This window comes from Narcine bancroftii, chromosome 5, assembly GCF_036971445.1.
Source record: "Narcine bancroftii isolate sNarBan1 chromosome 5, sNarBan1.hap1, whole genome shotgun sequence".
NCBI classification, from domain to species: domain Eukaryota; kingdom Metazoa; phylum Chordata; class Chondrichthyes; order Torpediniformes; family Narcinidae; genus Narcine; species Narcine bancroftii.
The window spans coordinates 67,037,211-67,055,414 of NC_091473.1; the positions used below are offsets into that span (position 1 = coordinate 67,037,211).

The 18,204-nt window shown below is 42.7% G+C and overlaps 1 protein-coding gene and 1 long non-coding RNA gene across 5 annotated transcripts in view; both read right to left on the bottom strand.

Annotated features, from left to right (window-relative positions):
- rasal2 (RAS protein activator like 2) overlaps positions 1 to 15,733 on the bottom strand; it is a 512,219-nt gene extending 496,486 nt beyond the window's left edge. For 3 of the 4 annotated variants that reach the window (XM_069937683.1, XM_069937680.1, XM_069937678.1), the window contains exon 1: positions 15,343 to 15,733. In XM_069937683.1, the coding sequence (XP_069793784.1) occupies positions 15,343 to 15,475 (133 nt within the window). In that variant the 5' untranslated portion in view covers positions 15,476 to 15,733. The remainder of the gene's footprint in view (positions 1 to 15,342) is intronic. The other variant, XM_069937682.1, reaches the window with a different exon arrangement.
- LOC138763474 (uncharacterized) lies at positions 1,611 to 14,316 on the bottom strand. The gene is made up of 2 exons (XR_011357593.1): positions 14,229 to 14,316; positions 1,611 to 2,147 (listed from the first exon to the last, which is right to left on the bottom strand). It is a non-coding gene; the product is annotated as an uncharacterized lncRNA (long non-coding RNA).
- Positions 15,734 to 18,204: the final 2,471 nt, after the last annotated feature.

The following is an 18,204-nucleotide window of genomic DNA, read 5'->3' on the forward strand; positions in this document are numbered from 1 at the left end:
TTCAATAAATATTTAGTTCGGCCCTCGACATAGTCCAAGTTTTTAATTTTGGCCCTCCGTGAATTTGAGTTTGACACCCCTGCTTTAAACCATCCCAACCAAGTACTTGCTTTCTAACCCTGGAAAATAGATTTGAAATTGGCTGAGGCACAAAGATAATAATTTTCTCAGCAACATGAGTTAAACTTGTGTGCCAGAGTGGGCAAAACTTGCTGAAGCAAGGATTAAGGCTCCTTGCTACTGCGAATGGTTGGAAAACATTTAATCTTTCAAAGGGAGCACCAAGTTCAGTCAAGTTTCATCTATGTCTGTTAATATGCAACAATGACATCATTCACCAGGGTAAATCAATATTTGTGACTTGTGGTTTCCTAGTAACAATGATTCAACAGACAAACATGCCAGACTATTCTCAATTATCAGTGTTAACAGCAGCATTTTGACACAATATGAAATACTATTAAACAATGTAGTGAAAGCATCACAAGAGGATTCCAAATTAAGCTCGAGGAAGCTGAAAGGCTGGTTCTAAAGTCTGGTGATCCGATACAAACATGGAATGATCCAACTGTATGTCAGGTTTCAGGCTGGTGTCAAAATAACAATTCAAAGTACTTGGATTTGAGTCAAGGTTTTATTTTATATCCATGCTGACTTCTTGTGTGTTTCTCTAAAAGGGGGAATTACTGAGAATTGGGAGAACAACTGGCATATTTCAAAAAGTCTTGAAATCAACTGACAGGTGTAAATCATTTGAAATTATCCATAAAATACAAGGATTTGGAAATCTAAATGGATCTAGAAGAAGCCATGCTTAACGTGCCTTCTCATTGACACTTGACGTGACAGCAGCACCACTGGGTTCTAAACTCAGTGAGATAGAGTGATGTAAGCAATAATGTGTCCTAATATGCATCAACTGTATTGCTCTCCATATTAGATTTCTCAAATACCATCACCTTAAAATGTGGAGAATCTTTGCAGTTTCAGTGGACTCATTTGGCTGGGGCATTTAGCACCAAGTAAATCTGTTCTGAAAATGGTGCTGCCAAAAGTATGAAATCCCTGTGAAGATTTTGAACATTAAACTGAGGAGCTGGTCAAATAAGTACAATGCACAGAAGTGCATGATTAGTGTCCCATCATGAAATCACAACAGAGGTGAACTGAATGTCAATAGTGGCAATTCAAGAATTGCCTCCAAAGATTTGTTGATTATCATTTTCTATTTATAAAATATTGGTTTCAAATGCCTCCGTTCATTGTCAACTACAGAATGGCAATATGATACCTGTGATCTATTTCCAGGTATTTTGTCATTGTACAAAGTTAAATTTTGAGACTTCGATATGAACATAAATTGCAGAATCATTCACACAACTTCTTAGTGAGAACGCTCAAATTTCAATTTAGTTGGTGAAAGACAAGCCCAGGCTCGGAGGACTGTTTCATGGAGGATCATGGGTCAGCAGAGAAGTTCACAAAATATGAGAAGTATACAATTTTACACTCATGTACCATAATACCTTCAAAAGATGAGGAGGGTGAGATGAATGGTCAAGATGGGAAAATGGACAACGCACCAAATCAAGTCACCTTTTGAATCAAAGAAAAAAAAAAATTCCTTTTATTGCACCCACATATAAAGATGAAGGTAGACAAAATGAAGTGGTAACCAGAAAAAAAATCATACAGCATGACAGAATAAAATTTTCGATGGTCTTTCAAATGCCATCAATAAATGTTATAAAATTTACTGTGCATCTTAAATCATTCTTATCCTACATTATCACTTTGTTAAATTATCAGATCAGTAAAACTCTGGGACATTTAACAATGTCATTAAACTAAACACAAGAAAAGAATAATTTCTAATATACACATGCAATAAAGAAAAAGCATAAATCTTGAAAACAGTGGCCATATTTTAATCATGTATATATGTGATGTGCATTGTGCATGTGGGCACACTGTGTTCCGGAGAAACGCCTGGTTATACATGTACAATCAGATGATGATGAACTTGAAACACATTCCAATTACTGAGAGAAATCCTTCATAGCGATCACCCTCCAACTGTCCAACATTGGAAGATCTTTAAGATTCCCATGGAGTATGTGCGTCAGATACCAGATACAGCAGAATAACTGAGGAATGTGGAAACATGAAAAAATTTTGAAACAATGGAGGTCAAATTTCAGATTCATTTTCAGAGTATATACATGACATTGCATACAACTTTTGAGATTTTTTTTTCTCCGGGCCAGGCAGAATTACCACTTATTGAAGGTGCAAAACAAAAACTATACGATGTACTTATGATTACTTTACACATTTAAAAATTTATTTTACTGTTTTGCATTTTCATGACTTTACAATGAAAAAACATTGTGAATAAAATGAGCACTTAAAAGAAAGCAGGCATAGGTTTCCCAATGATTTTAATTATTAAACTGAATGCATTCCCTTCATTCAGAATAATCCATTAACTGTGAAAGAGGAATTGAAAGCAACTTTAAGATTGGGAATAAGTTTATTGCACAAATGAACAACTGCACTGAAATTCTTTCTTGTTGCAGCCAAACAGATAATCAAAAGATCGACAAAAGCATATATTAATTTTGGATCATAAATATAAATATAGGTTGCAAATCCATTTTCACAGTTACAATCACGCAGAGTTTTTTTGTGGTGACAGAGCAGCCTATGACTAGTATAACGGGAGGTTCAAGATACTGAAAGTTGTTGGAAAGAAACAGTTCTTGAACCAAGAGGTGCTGAACTTCAGGCTTCTGTATCTTCTGCCTGAAGGTAGCAAGTGAGAAGCTGGGACTCAGATGATGGGGGCACTTGGTGATTTTGGCTGCCTTTTTGATGCAGCGCCTCCCAAAGAGGTCTTCAATGTTGAAACGTGATGGATCTGGCTACGTTTGCTACCTTCTGTAGCCTTCTACATTTCATATTACCAAACCAGTCTGTGATGCAACCAGTGAGCAAACCTTCCAGGCCACAGAGAATGGATATTGTTAATTATAAATGTTTCTGGGTGTTTTTATGTTCATATGCACAGACAAGAAATTTGAAAAACATTTTTAAAACAATTGCAGTGGCTCCATTATAAAGACAAATGAAAATGCAAAAGAGTATATTTATCATGAATGAGTGACGACCAATTGGCCTCCATACTAAAGGGAATTCCATTCATGAAGATGCTACCCCTCTCCCAGAGTACTCACATGCTATGATTTCTTTCACTATACAGGGCATTTTCTTTCAGCATAATAGCTAAATTTAAGCCACACCAAAGTAATCATTAAACGAGCTGAACAGAAGTTTCATTGAGATGATGCCTCAGCTGAGAGTCACACAGCTGAGAATACATAACCCACCAAACCATTTCCTGACACAGTCATTGACAAACTGGAAGCTGCAATTCTCTGACCAGAATATAACACAATTCAGCAACTGTGCTACAGACCCAGAACTTCTGATTACCTATGACAAAGCTTTCTGAAGAATTTCAACTCTAGTTCAAACAGAGCATTCTCTACTAAACTGGTGAATGTAATCTTTATTTTGAGGTCTGCTGAATCCCTATCAACTCAGAATCTATTAAATCTTGCCATCATTGAGAAAATGTTCATCTTGGCAATAATACCCACCTTTTAGCGTATCATTATTCTCAGCCCCTTTATTGCTTCATCTCTGACACAGACACATCAGCTTGAGACTTAATTATTCCAAAGCCCACATTGCCAACCTATCTTCCATGCTACCTTATCCAATCCATGCCAAATTTTCTTACACACCAGCTCTGTCCAAATATTAATTCTTAATCCACCAAATGAGTGAAAAACATTAGCTTTACTGTTAAAATTCCTCCACAAGAGTAACATCTCAAAATTCTTCAATCACATTGTCCTTCAAACTCTCTGTCCCACAAACATGGTAATTCCTTCTTAAGCTGTGGCTTTGGACAGTAACATGCTTTAACAAATTTTCCTTCGAGGAGCAATCAACAACAAATAGAGCAATTTGGGCAAATCGAACTCAACTATGAAAGGGCAATCGTGGTCAGGCGACCAAGCATCACTATAAAAGTGAGGAACTGTGTAGTGTAGCAGTCATCCTCAGACCATACTGAGTCAGAGTGATAAGGCTTTGGCTCAAGAGGCTTCAGCGACAAGAGGGTGATGTAGTGGTGCAGGAGTTGAAATAACGGCTGTGCTATTAGAGGAACAAAAAGAATTCAGCTGTAGGCACAGGTAAGTGCAGATTTTATATATCACATTTTTTATCCTCTGGTATAGTGGTATGGCAGACAAAGCAAGGGAATACTCCTCTTGCAGTATCCAGCAGGATCCCTGATGACATCATCTACAAGAAGTGCATCCAGCTGCAACACCTGACAAACCAAGTTAAGGAATTAGAGCTGGAGTTAGATGAACACAGGATCATTCGGGAGGCAGAGAAGGTGATAGACAGGAGTTACAGGGACGCTATCACACCTAGCAGGTAGGAGGAGGGTAGATAGATGACAGTCAGAAGAGGGAAAGGGAACAGGCAGGGTGTGCAGGGCAGCCCTTTGGCCATTCCCCTCAGTAACATATACCATTTTGGACACTGTTAGTGGGGACGACCTACCAGTGACAAGCCACAGCGATCAGGTCACTGGCATAGAGTCTGGTCTGTGGCTAAGAAGGGAAGGGAGGACAAGAGGCAAGCTGTAGTGATAGAGGATTCCATAGTTAAGTGGGAAGATAAGAGGATCTGTGGAACAGATCAAGTCTCCTGGATGGTAAGTTGCCTCCCTGGTGCCAGGGTTTGTAATATCTCAGATTCACAACATTCTCGGGAGGGAGGGTGGACAGCCAGATGTTGTGGTCCATATTGGGACCAATGACGTGGGTGGGAAAGGTGAGGAGGTCCTGCAAAGAAACTTCAGGGAGTTAAGCACCAGGTTGAAAGACAGGATCTTCAGTGTTGTGAACTTAGGATTGCTACCCGTGCCACGTGCTAGTAAGGTTAAGAATAGGAGGATAATGCAGCTCCACACATGGCTAAAGACATGGTTCAGGAGGGAGGGCTTCAGGCTTCTCTGTTCCAGGGAAGGTGGGTTCTGTTCTGACGGGGCAGTTTGCATCTGAAATGGAGGACAATTAATATACTTGCGGGAAGGTTTGCTAGTGCCGGCTCTGGAGGATTTAAACGAGATTTTCAGGTGGGTGGGAACCAGAGTACATAGAAGACTGGAGGAGGGAAAAGATTATGTGAAAATTGCATGTACCGATGTGAGTCAACGGATTGCATGTGGTTTTAATGTTCTCAGGAGTATTATAGGAAAGAAACATGAGCCCCAGAGCAATAATTGGCACGTGGAATTATGACATTGCGGCCATTAGTGAAACTTGTTGCAGGAGGAGCAGGACTGGCATTTCGATGCTCCAAGCTTCGATTGCTTCAGATGAGATAGAACCGGGTGGGGGAGGGGGGGCGGGGGGAGGGGAGCACGTGGCATTGCTTGTCAGGGAAAATATCACAGCTGTGCTGTGCTCAGGCAGGACAGACCAGAGGTAACAATACTGAATCTCTGATATCGCCTCAAACCGTGCATCTTGGCGCCTCACAGTTCGGTGGGCAGCAACCTCCTTTGAAGAAGACCGCAGAGCCCACCTCACTGACAAAAGACAAAGGAGGAAAAACCCAACACCCAACCCCAACCAACCAATTTTCCCCTGCAACCGCTGCAACCGTGTCTGCCTGTCCCGCATCGGACTTGTCAGCCACAAACGAGCCTGCAGCTGACGTGGACATTTACCCCCTCCATAAATCTTCGTCCGCGAAGCCAAGCCAAAGATTAGGAAATGAGAAAGGACAGGTGACAGAAGTATGTGTAGGGGAGCATTTTGGGTCTAGAGATCATAATGTCATTAGTTTCAAGTTAATCATAGAGAAGGAAAGGTCTGGGCCTCAGGTTGAGATTCCACATTGAAGAAAGATCAATTTTGAGAAATGTGAAAGGATCTAGAATGCATGAATTGGGATCAGTTGTTTTCAGGCAAGGATGTGTGTGATAAGTGGAAGACTTTCAAAGGTGAAATTTTGCGAACACAGTTTGTATCTTCCTATCAAGATTAAGGCAAAGTTAGCAGGCACAGGTAACTTTAGTTTTCGAGAGATATTGGGGATCTAGTTTGGAAGAGAGAGGTGTATAGCAGGTATAGCCAACAAGGAGCAAATGAGGTACTTGAGGAGTATTTAAAAATTCAAGAAAAACCTCAAGAAAGAAATCAGGAGGTGAAAAGGCGAAATGCTTTGGCAGACAATGTGAAGGAAAATCCTATGGGTTTCTACAGGTATATTAAGAGCAAAAGGATAGTAAGGGACAAAATTGGCCCCTTGACGATCAGAGCAGCCAGCTTTGTATGGAGCCCAAATAGATATGGGAGATCTTAAATGTTTTTTTTCCCCCATCAGGAGGGCATGGAATCTACACAGATTAAAGAGAAAGAGTAACTTGCTGCCTTAAAGCAAATAAAGGTGGATAAATCCCCAGGATACACAGATATTCCCTCGAACCTTGAAGGAGACTAGTGTAGAAATTATAGGGGCTTTGGCAGAAATATTTTAAATGTCCTTTGCTACAGGAGGAGTGCCAGAGGATTAGAGGGTAGCTCACATTTTTTCCATTGTTTAAAAAAGTCTCCAGAAGTCACCCTGGAAATTACAAGCTGGTGGGCCTCATGTCAGTAGGTAAATTTTTGAAGGTGTTCTAAGAGATAGGATACACAATTATTTAGAGAGCCAGGGACTGATTAGGGATAATCAACATGGCTTTATACATAGATGTTGCCCAGACTTCAGGAACTGAGTTTCAGGGAAAGGTTAAACAGGTGAGGACTTTATTCCCTGGATTGTAGAAGAATGAGGGGAGATTTGATTGAGGGATTTAAAATTATGAGGGGAATGCACTAGGTAAATGTAGGAAGGCTTTTTCCACTGAGGGTAGGTGAGATACAGTACAAACCAGAGGACATGGGTTAAGAATGAAAAGGAAAATGTTTAGAGGGAACATGAAGAATGGTGGGAGTATGGAATGAGCTGCCAGATGAAGTGGTGAATGCAGGTTCAATTTTAACATTTAAGAAGAATTTGGACAGGTAGATAGATAGAAGAGTTATGGAGGGCAATGGATTGGGTGCAGGTCAGTGGAACGATCTATAAAATGGTTTGGCACAGACGAGAAGGGCTGAAGGGGCCTGTTTCTGCACTGTGGTGTTCTATAGTTCTAACAACACTGGTGAGGAGCACAACGAATAGGACATAAAATCTAATTCACAGAAAGAGGCAAACTTGCAAATCTGAAAACAAAGTTTCAGCTTGTCATATATTGAACATCTGCAATTTCTGCTCCTTATGGATGATAAGAAATGGGACACTGCACTTTCCCCATCAAGGCCTCCTGACCAGGAAAGACGGCAAGTAGGTAGATGGTCCTTCCCAAATCCTGAATCTCCACTTTTGCCAGTTGCAGACATTTATTTCAGAGAAGACAATCCAGCTTACTGATGGATTGTTATCAGAATGTGGGTGCCACTGGAGGGGCTGAATACTGCAATTGTCAGCTGCAAGACAGCACACCCTGATGCCTCACCGATCATTGTAGTGAACTTCAACCAGGTCAGCTTGAAGAAATCTCTGACAAACTATCACCAACGTAACCTCCCCTGGTACCTGTATAGCCAGAGGAGCAAACATAAATGACCACTGTTACACCACCATCAAGAATGCCTACTGAGCCTTCATGCCCCCACTTCACCACCCCCCACCCCGATCTCCTGGTTGTACTTTTACTCCCAGCAAACAAGCATAGACTGGGAACTATAGCAACAGTGGTGAAGGTGGTGAAAGTTTGGTTGAGGGAGGCCGAGGAGCGCTTGCAGGACTGCTTTGAATCTCTGGACTGGACCATATTCAATGATTCATCTTCAAACTTGAATTAATATGCCACAGCTGTCACCACCAACTTCATGAGAACCTGTTTGGATGAGTAAGTGCCTACACGCACATGCAGCACGTACTCCAACAAAAAGCTGTGGGTTCACAACCTGCTGAAGGCTAGGTCAACATTGTTTAAGACCAGTGATTCAGATCTCTACAGGAAGTCCACGTAGGACCTACAGAAGGCCATCTTAAAGCCAAAGAGGCAACAGAATCAGACACTTGCCAGCTATAGCAAGGCTTACAGGCCATTTCATCCAACAAGGTGAAAGCTTAACATAATAAATGGCCGTGATTCTTTACTCCACAATGAGCTAAACAACTTTATGCTGGCTTTGAAAAGGAGAATTTAACTGTGCCAATGAGAATCCCTGCATAAGCTGGTGACCCTGGAATATCTTTCTCAGAGGCCAACATCAGAATATTTTTCAAAAGGGTGAAACCTCGCAAGGTGTCAGGGCTTGATGGTGTACCTGGCAGGGTACTGAAAATCTGTGCCAATCAACTAGCTGGAGTGTTCACAAACAACCTTTCACTGCTGCAGTCGAAGGTTTTCCACCTGCTTCAAAAGAACATCAAGCATACCAGAGCCCAAGAGCAGAGTCAGCTACCTCAATGGCTATCACCCAGTGCACTCACATCCACTGTAATAAAAATGTTTTGAGAGGTTCGTCATGGCCAGAATTAATTAGAACTTAAGAAAAGGCCTGTCACCACAATTGTTCCACAGAAAATGCAATCTCACTGGCTCTCCACTCAGTCCAAGATCACCTCAACATCAGCAACCAATACATCAGCCTACTTCTCATTGACTACAGCTCAGGTTTCAACACCATCTTTCCCGCAGTACTGGTCATCAAGCTTCAAAACCTGGGTCTCTATACCACCTTCTGCCACTGGATTCTTGATTTCCTCATGGAAAGAAGATACAAAATGCGGTTTGGTAACATCTCTTCCTCACTCACAATCAATACAAAGCGCACCTCCAGGCTGCTGGCTTAACCCACTACTTTACTGTGACCCATGACTGTGTGGCTAGCACAATTCAAATGCTATCTACAAATTTGTAGATGACACCATGGTTGATGGAATCACACATGAATGATGAAGTGTACAGGAGGGAGATCGATCAGATAGTTGAGTGGTGTAATAATAACAGCCGTGCGCTCAATGTTAGCAAAATGAAGGAATGGATTGTGAACTTCAGGAGTAGGAAATCAGGAAAACACAGACCAGACCTCGTCGAGGAATCAGCAGTGAGAGAGTAAAAAAATTCAAATTCCAGGGTGTCAACATCTCTGAAATTCTATTCTGGGGCTATCATGTTGATGCAATCATGAAGAAGCCTCACCAGGAGTTTCGTTCAGTGTTTAAGGAAATTTGGTATGTCATCAAAGACTCAACTTGTCCGTGAACTACTCTTTGCAGACGATGCCGCTTTAGTTGCCCATTCAGAGCCAGCTCTTCAGCGCTTGACGTCCTGCTTTGCGGAAACAGCCAAAATGTTTGGCCTGGAAGTCAGCCTGAAGAAAACTGAGGTCCTCCATCAGCCAGCTCCCCACCATGATTACCAGCCCTCCCACATCTCCATCGGGCACACAAAACTCAAAACGGTCAACCAGTTTACCTATCTCGGATGCACCATTTCATCAGATGCAAGGATCGACAACGAGATAGACAACAGACTCGCCAAGGCAAATAGCGCCTTTGGAAGACTACACAAAAGAGTCTGGAAGAACAACCAACTGAAAAACCTCACAAAGATAAGTGTATACAGAGCCGTTGTCATACCCACACTCCTGTTCGGCTCCGAATCATGGGCCCTCTACTGGCATCACCTACGGCTCCTAGAACGCTTCTACCAGCGTTGTCTCCGCTCCATCCTCAACATTCATTGGAGCGACTTCATCCCTAACATCGAAGTACTCGAGATGGCAGAGGCCGACAGCATCGAATCCACGCTGCTGAAGATCCAACTGTGCTGGGTAGGTCACGTCTCCAGAATGGAGGACCATCGCCTTCCCAAGATCGTGTTCTATGGCGAGCTCTCCACTGGCCACCGTGACAGAGGTGCACCAAAGAAGAGGTACAAGGACTGCCGAAAGAAATCTCTTGGTGCCTGCCACATTGACCACCGCCAGTGGGCTGATATCGCCTCAAACCGTGCATCTTGGCGTCTCACAGTTTGGCGGGCAGCAACCTCCTTTGAAGAAGACCGCAGAGCCCACCTCACTGACAAAAGACAAAGGAGGAAAAGCCCAACACCCAACCCCAACCCACCAATTTTCCCTTGCAACCGCTGCAACCGTGTGTGCCTGTCCCGCATCGGACTTGTCAGCCACAAACGAGCCTGCAGCTAGAGAGCATTCTGACTGGTTGCATCACTGTGTGGTATGGAGGTGACAATGCACAGGACAGGAAAAAGACTATTGAGGCTTGTCAACTCAGCCAGTGCCATCATAGGCATCAGTCTTCACTCCATTAAGAACATCAACAAGAGACAGTGAAAGCGGCCTCTATCAGCAAGGAGCTTTACCACCCAGGTCATGCCCTTTTCTCACTGTTACCATCAAGATGGTACGGGAGCCTGAACAGCACACCCAACATGACAACAGGTTCTTCCTCTCCACAATCAGGTTTCTGAAAGGACAATGAACCAAAAAAACGCAACCTCACCTTTTTTCTATTTTTGCACTAATTATTTATTTTTAAATATTATGTTTATAAAACTGTAATTTATTGCAATTTTGCTCCTGAAATGCAAAATACTGCTGCCACAAAACAAATTTTGTGACAAATATTTATGACAACAAACCTGATCCTATTTCTTTGCAACAACATATCATAATAAATAAAACTGAACCATAAAGAGAAAAAAAATGTGACCTCTGAGTTCTGATATGATACATGTGTGTTCAATTATTCCCATTTTCCAAATTCAACTATCTGTTCCGTGCAGAAATTTCAAAATATTCTCCAAGCTTCCTTTCATAATATGCAATGCAATTGAAGGGAATTTGGATCAACTTCTTGACAACAATGCAATCAGAACGCACATGGGTTACCAAAAGACTTTTAATTCAATTTCTGGGACAGTTAGAGAAGCAGAAGTTAGAGATTGAACACATTCCACATAAAGCCACCCTGAAAGTTCAAAATGTTCCATTCAGCAATAGCTCTGAACAAGCATTCTACACTCTCTGAATACTCAACTCCCATTTACTGTGCCCATGAAATGATTTAGGCGACACATGTCAAACTGTGGCCCGCGGGCCAAATTTGGCCCGTGATATAATTATATTTGGCCCGCAAGATCATATCAAATATGTATTAGAGCTGGCCTGCTGGTCGCCGTGCCAGTATAGCGCATGCACAGCTAATACTATAAATCCCAGAATGCTTTGAGTTGGCGCCGGCCGGTCAGCCCGCTAATCGCCACCCACCTCCTCTCTTTACTTTCATTAGCATCTGCGACCTGTCGCCCAACTCACATGTAATAAACCCCTTAGGGAAAATGGCCAAACGAAAGACAGAAAACAGGACCTTTCAAGACAGGTGGGAGGCAGACTATATGTTCATCATTTTAAAAGACAAACCTGTTTGTCATTGAAGCAAGTTGTTATTTTTTTGACTTGTTGGCTTGTGAAAAAAAATACATTTAAAAGGAGCTTAAAGGCTATAGAGAAATATTATTTATTGAATATTTTATTTCTCATTTGTTAATGCTTCTTCTGGAAAGAGTTTAACCAAAACTTTTATTAAACATTTATTTTAATAAGGAAAAGTTTAACATTACATATGTTGAAAGAAGAGAAAACAGGCAGATGTTGTAGAAAATTTTCAATAAATATTTAGTTTGGCCCACGACTTAGTCCAAGTTTTTAATTTTGGCCCTCTGTGAATTTGAGTTTGACACCCCTGATTTAGGCTAACTTGCATTGGCAGTAGATGACACAAGTTTGATTAACTCTTCTTTTCCAAAAACTTTTGTCAGCCATCCAAGCATCATTCATCTTTCCCAGTAATTTCTGATAATTTTTCAGTTTCATAGTCTGCAGATTTTTTCCTTAATCCCATTCACGACTGCTCTAACCACTATTCCCAAACATCGATTAATAACAATCTTCCATTAATCACAAGGATTTGTGCAAGACGAGCACTGATTCATGTTTCCTGAGTGCTATATACATTCTTCACTGGAGGAGAGGAACAAATAATTACTGTAATAGTCACTCCCCGAGGTTACCAAAGAGCATCATGCAAAAACTTCAGTGATTCACCAAGAGCACTTCAATTAAACCAATTGATTTGGCCCTTGATTTATTTTAAGAACATAATCCAATGTTTGCACCTTATGCTGAAATTTCATAATCTTAACAGTGTCAATTGAATACCCCAATTGATCAACACTTGCAAACCAGCTCCAAGACATGCCTCAGTTCATTTCCCATGCAATATGTGTTCTTGCAACACTGTTCACTGTTAAGATAGGACTAAAGCCACAAGCAAGGACATGCAACATGAACAATATGATGCCTACATTTGTAGTGTTCAGCAAAATATTGGTGTTAACAATTAGTGAAGCAGCATCACTGACTGTATGTCCAACACAAATATCCACAAACAGGATTACAAATATCCACTCTTGCTGAACCAAGACAACAGGATTGTAATGACCAAGATGGATTTAACCAAAGTTGAAAATATTAAAGCATCAGCGTGAAGTAAAATGAACACGCAAACCAAAATGTTATTTGTATTTCCAGCTTGTGTTCAATCGAAAACACAATAAAAAATTCAACTGCTTTTGTCAAATGATTGAATCACAATATAGTTTAGAGAGAGGATTGAGCTGCTCCTTTTCCTGCATTTTCCAGAGGACCACAGATCCCACAAAATACTCCCTTCTTTAAAATTGCGCCCAATCTCCCTGCATTGTACCTTCCTCTGGGAAGGGGTGAACACGTTGATCTTAAATTAAACAGTGAGTAAAATGAGCACATTTGGGCTTTAGCAGAAAGGAGAAGCAAAAATCAAAAACTGTTGAAAGAGAACAAACAGAATAGTTAAGAGTTACACAGATGCAACAAAACATTCATGGCCATTCTTCATACTCAAAGGCAATGATTCCTTGAAGTCCCACTATCCGAAATAATATTGCAGAGAACACAGAAAAGGAACAGGCCTTTGGGCCCATCATGACCAAAATGCCAATTTAAACTAATCTCATCTGCCTGCATATTATTCCAACATTTCAAAAACCCAAATATTTTGACTGGGATCAAAGAGTTGCTGATGGTCATAATCTTGTGACTCCCATCTCTGATTTACAAAATCAATCAATGTATTGTGCAAGTCCAGGAACTTCAACACATTAGAAATGCTTGTCTCATCAGCTTTTCCTTGCTGTTGACAGATCTTAAGTGGTTAAATACAGCACTCCTGATCAAGAAACAGTGATGAAGAGGAAATAAAAATACATTGTTAACCTCAAACATACTTATTCTATTTTGTATCCAAGATTCAAACTGAAATGCACTTAAAAGTTATCTTGAAATGTACACTGTACATAACAATATCACAAGCTGACACCAGTTAAATGCTCTCTGCCATGGTTGATTTACTTAAACTTAGTAATTTCAATTTCAGGTTCATTTATTATGCACAAATCAAACAGTGCAAACCATCCTGTCAATCTGTTCACCAAAGACCATCAGGGAAAGGGCATCTGCCAGAATCAAAACCAGACTGCATGAACAAATGCAAACCAACAATCATACCACATTAAAACAGAAAGTAATCTCAATCTGCAACTCAAAATAGGTATGAAGCATGATCTCGAGTAAATTTCACACATGTTCTCATGCTTACTGAAGTTATTTATCAGGTAGCATCAAGCCAAGTAGGAATAGGCACAAAATCATGTGAATGCTTCACTCTGGTTTCCTTGCCACAGCACAGTTAATAATAAATCTTCAGTAATCAGTCTCTTGTGCCCTTCACAGACAAGCAACCACTCTCTGCTGTTGGGCAATTTCTCAGTGGTTCAGATCCCATTCAAAAGAAGGAAATTTTTTTTTTTTTTTTTTTAAAAGGCAGCATTCGCCTTTTGTTCATGGGCTAGCCAAAAAGGATGCACACGTGTAAAAAAAAAACTGTCAGCCAAGTCATCTGGGTTTGAGTCAGTATGACTTCAAACTTATTACTGTGCCAGAAGATGAACTCACACAGTATCCATAACTCAACCTTGAACTTGCGAATCCAATCTGAGAAATTCTGAAGTTCCAAGTTATTTGCCTTACAGTTCACTTTCCATCAGAGCACCTGGTTTCCTTCTCTTTTACAATCACCAACTTCACACCTTAAGGCAGATAAAGATGAATATGATCATTTTAGGTGCTCCATGAGGCAAACAAAATATTTTTAATTGACATTTTTACCCGTGTTTAAAATGCACGGATAACACAGTATAAATGCTGAAACAGAGATTTCCACAGAAGACAGACCCAGCAAACGCTCATTTTTCAGGAAAGATGCTTCATAAAAGTCCAAAAGCGCACAATGCCACAGTGAAGAACAGAAAGGCAAAGTACCGTTCTTCATTTATCCGACTGCAGGCAAAGTTGAAACGGACAAATCTTCTCTCAATTCGACAGCTCCACATAATGCACACAATGCTATTTCTTGTGATCAAACTTTGCTCTCGTGTTTTGTAAATAACGAAATGAATTTTAAAAATATTTTTCCACAAGCTAACAAACAGCAGATTGCAACTAATTGAGACATGGCATTAACAGTACAGTTCTTGCATGGTTTTTTAAAAAATTTCATTCCACAAATACTGTTGGTGCGAACGAGTTTTTGACGCGATTGCAGTACACATGGGTGACAAGGGGGACAACGAGTCGCACTCAGTGTGCGGGGGGGGGGGGGGGGGGGAGAGTGGAGTAAATAAGTGGAATGTTACCAAGTTAGTTCGCTGACTTCCTGTCCGTCTTTCCCATTGCCCCGGATCCCCTTCATGCCGTTGTTCACCCCCCCCCCCCCCCCTCCTGATTGACGGTGTTTCCCGAGCGTCCCTCGGACAGTGAGACGCTCTCCGAACGAGTCCTGCCAGGTCGCCCTTCTGGGGCCGGCTCCCACCCATCACTCCTCCACAAAGTCAACGGCCAACCTCTCTCCGCATCGAATAAAAGATTCTTGCACCCCAACATCAATAAATAAATAGACCCTGCCCCTTCCTGCCTGTTCCCCAATAATTCCGTGCCCAGCGCACCCCTGGACACCGCTGCACGCCTTGACCCGACCCAGCCACTCTCTCCCCTCCCAGCCCCTTCTTACCGTACACTCGGATCCATCCCTGCTGCTGACAGACAGACTCCAATAAGATCCGTTCCACCGGCTCCAGCACCGATTCCTCCGCCCCGCCAGTCGGGTACAGCTCCAGCCGCCCCACTCCCTCCTGCGCTTCCATGCCGGCTGCCGCTCCGCCGCCTCGCACCGTCACACAATCCGCGTGTGCTCCGGGCCACCACCCGCACCAGCGGCTGGGGCCTCTGCAACCGCTTCGGTCTCGACCGACAAACCAGAGGGGAAGAGAGACCGAGCGGCAACCAGGGGGAAAAAAATCCAAATCAATGGGATCGGCCCGGATCAGGACACAGACCGCTACCGACACCAGAGCCGGGGTACTGCACACAGCGAGCCATGGCAACAGGCTCCGCAATCTCCGTCAGAGCCATCGCACCCAGCGACAGACCAGTGATCACACCCAGAGCAATCGAGCATAACCACAGGTCCCACCACGGTCTCACCCTCCCCAACTCAACCACAGATCCCACAGTCACACCCAGAGCTCTTCACCCCAACCAAAGATCCCACTGACACACCCAGAGCCTTCCAGCTCAACCAAAGATCCCACAGTCACACCCAGAGCTCTGCACCCCAACCAAAGATCCCACAGTCACACCCAGAGCCTTCCAGCTCAACCAAAGATCCCACAGTCACACCCAGAGCTCTGCACCCCAACCAAAGATCCCACAGTCACACCCAGAGCCTTCCAGCTCAACCAAAGATCCCACAGTCACACCCAGAGCTCTGCACCCCAACCAAAGATCCCACAGTCACACCCAGAGCTCTGCACCCCAACCAAAGATCCCACAGTCACACCCAGAGCCTTCCAGCTCAACCAAAGATCCCACAGTCACACCCAGAGCTCTGCACCCCAACCAAAGATCCCACAGTCACACCCAGAGCCTTCCAGCTCAACCAAAGATCCCACAGTCACACCCAGAACCTTCCAGCTCAACCAAAGATCCCACAGTCACACCCAGAGCCTTCCAGCTCAACCAAAGATCCCACAGTCACACCCAGAGCCTTCCAGCTCAACCAAAGATCCCACAGTCACATCCCAGAGCCTTCCAGCTCAACCAAAGATCCCACAGTCACACCCAGAGCTCTGCTCCCCAACCAAAGATCCCACAGTCACATCCAGAGCTCTGCACCCCAACCAAAAACCCCACAGTCACATCCAGATCCTTCCATTCCAACCATAAATCCCACACCCAGATCTCTCCATCCAAATTACACATCCCAGTCACACCCAGAGCCCTTAACCCCAACCACAGATCACACACCGAGAGCCCTCCACTGCAACAACAAATCTCAATGTCACAGCTGGAAGGCATTGAGTCCAACTTCATAACTCAATCGAATAACAAAGGAATCCACAATCCTTTGAAAGGCTCTGCTGCATTTTCACACGTGAATATAGCTCTTCACTGGCCCTTTCTTTCAACCTTTCTCCCGTCTCTTTTCCCCATTGTTTATCACTTTATCATCTCCTTCCCATCATAGTCCTTCCTCCTCTATTTCATTCCCATCACTCATCATCCAATCTCAGCTCCCTCTCTTATGCCCCTAGATTCTCAATTCCACATCTGTTACCTGCCGCTTCATGCATCACACCCCTCACTCAACTTTTCCCTCACAAGCTTCCCTTCTCACCGCTTTTCTGCCTCTTACCACCTTCATTTAACTCCCCTACCTCTTCCTCTCCTTTCACTCATCCACTGCCTTTCTTCTATTCCGCTTCACTTCACATCCCTTATCCTCATTGCCAACCTCAAAGCAAACCACCTTGATCTTCCCTCTTCCAAAATGACTCTTTCACCACCATCTTCAGAATGCCTCCCAAATTATTGATCTTCCTCCTCAACCTCCATCCTTAGCAGTCATGTATCACCACCATAATTTTGACTTCCCTATGAAAATCAATACTGGGGTCTCCCTTTCCTCTACTGACAATATTCACTGGGAGCGTTGCTTAAATTGGGCTCAAAGAATTATTGAAGATCTCTGCCATCCATCACACAGAATCATTAACCCAATACCATCAGGAAGGAGGTAGTTGAGAATCGAAATCAGGACTGCCAGGCTGGGAAAAAGCTTCTTCCTACACGCTATGAGATTGTTGAACAATATCCTGTAACCTTATAAATGAAACGCAGTAAATTATTACAAAATGTTTATTTATATTTATTTTATATTATTTTTATTTACATTTGTGATTATTATGTGCAGTTTATTACGTGTGTGTGTGTGTGTGTGTGTGTCCATACACATGCACTGTGGTCCAGAGAAATGCTGTTTCATCTGGTTGCATTTGTACAGTCAGGTGTCAATACAGCTGAGATACTGTATATTCAGGAGTCAGTCACCAGGTGCATTTAAATTGCTGCACCCGGGTAGCCCTCCAGGGACCCAGGTGCGTTAAATGGGCAAAAGGTTCTCCCAGCACCTTTCAAGCTGGGGCTGGATCGCCCCAGTAAATCACCCACCTAGTGATTTAAGGGTGATCCCGCCCCCATGATGTCACATTCAATGATGTTTCATGCACTTACCGGAGGTGCTACTGGAAGTGACTATCAAAAGAAATTAGATGAAGTTAAAAATTTAGATGCTTACAACACGTTTAAATCATGTTGCAATGTCCCGTTCACTTCCTCTGCAAATGAACTTAGCACCCAGTATCGCAACCACGCAAGCACTGATTTCATACGAACAACTGGTCAGCCATTTTCATTTTCAAACCATGGAAGGACATGACCTAGGTAAATTTTAATGGGTTGCCTGACTACTTCTGAGGTAGGCCAAGGACCTGGTTGATTTCTGACATATCTTATCATGTCAGACCCTTTCAAA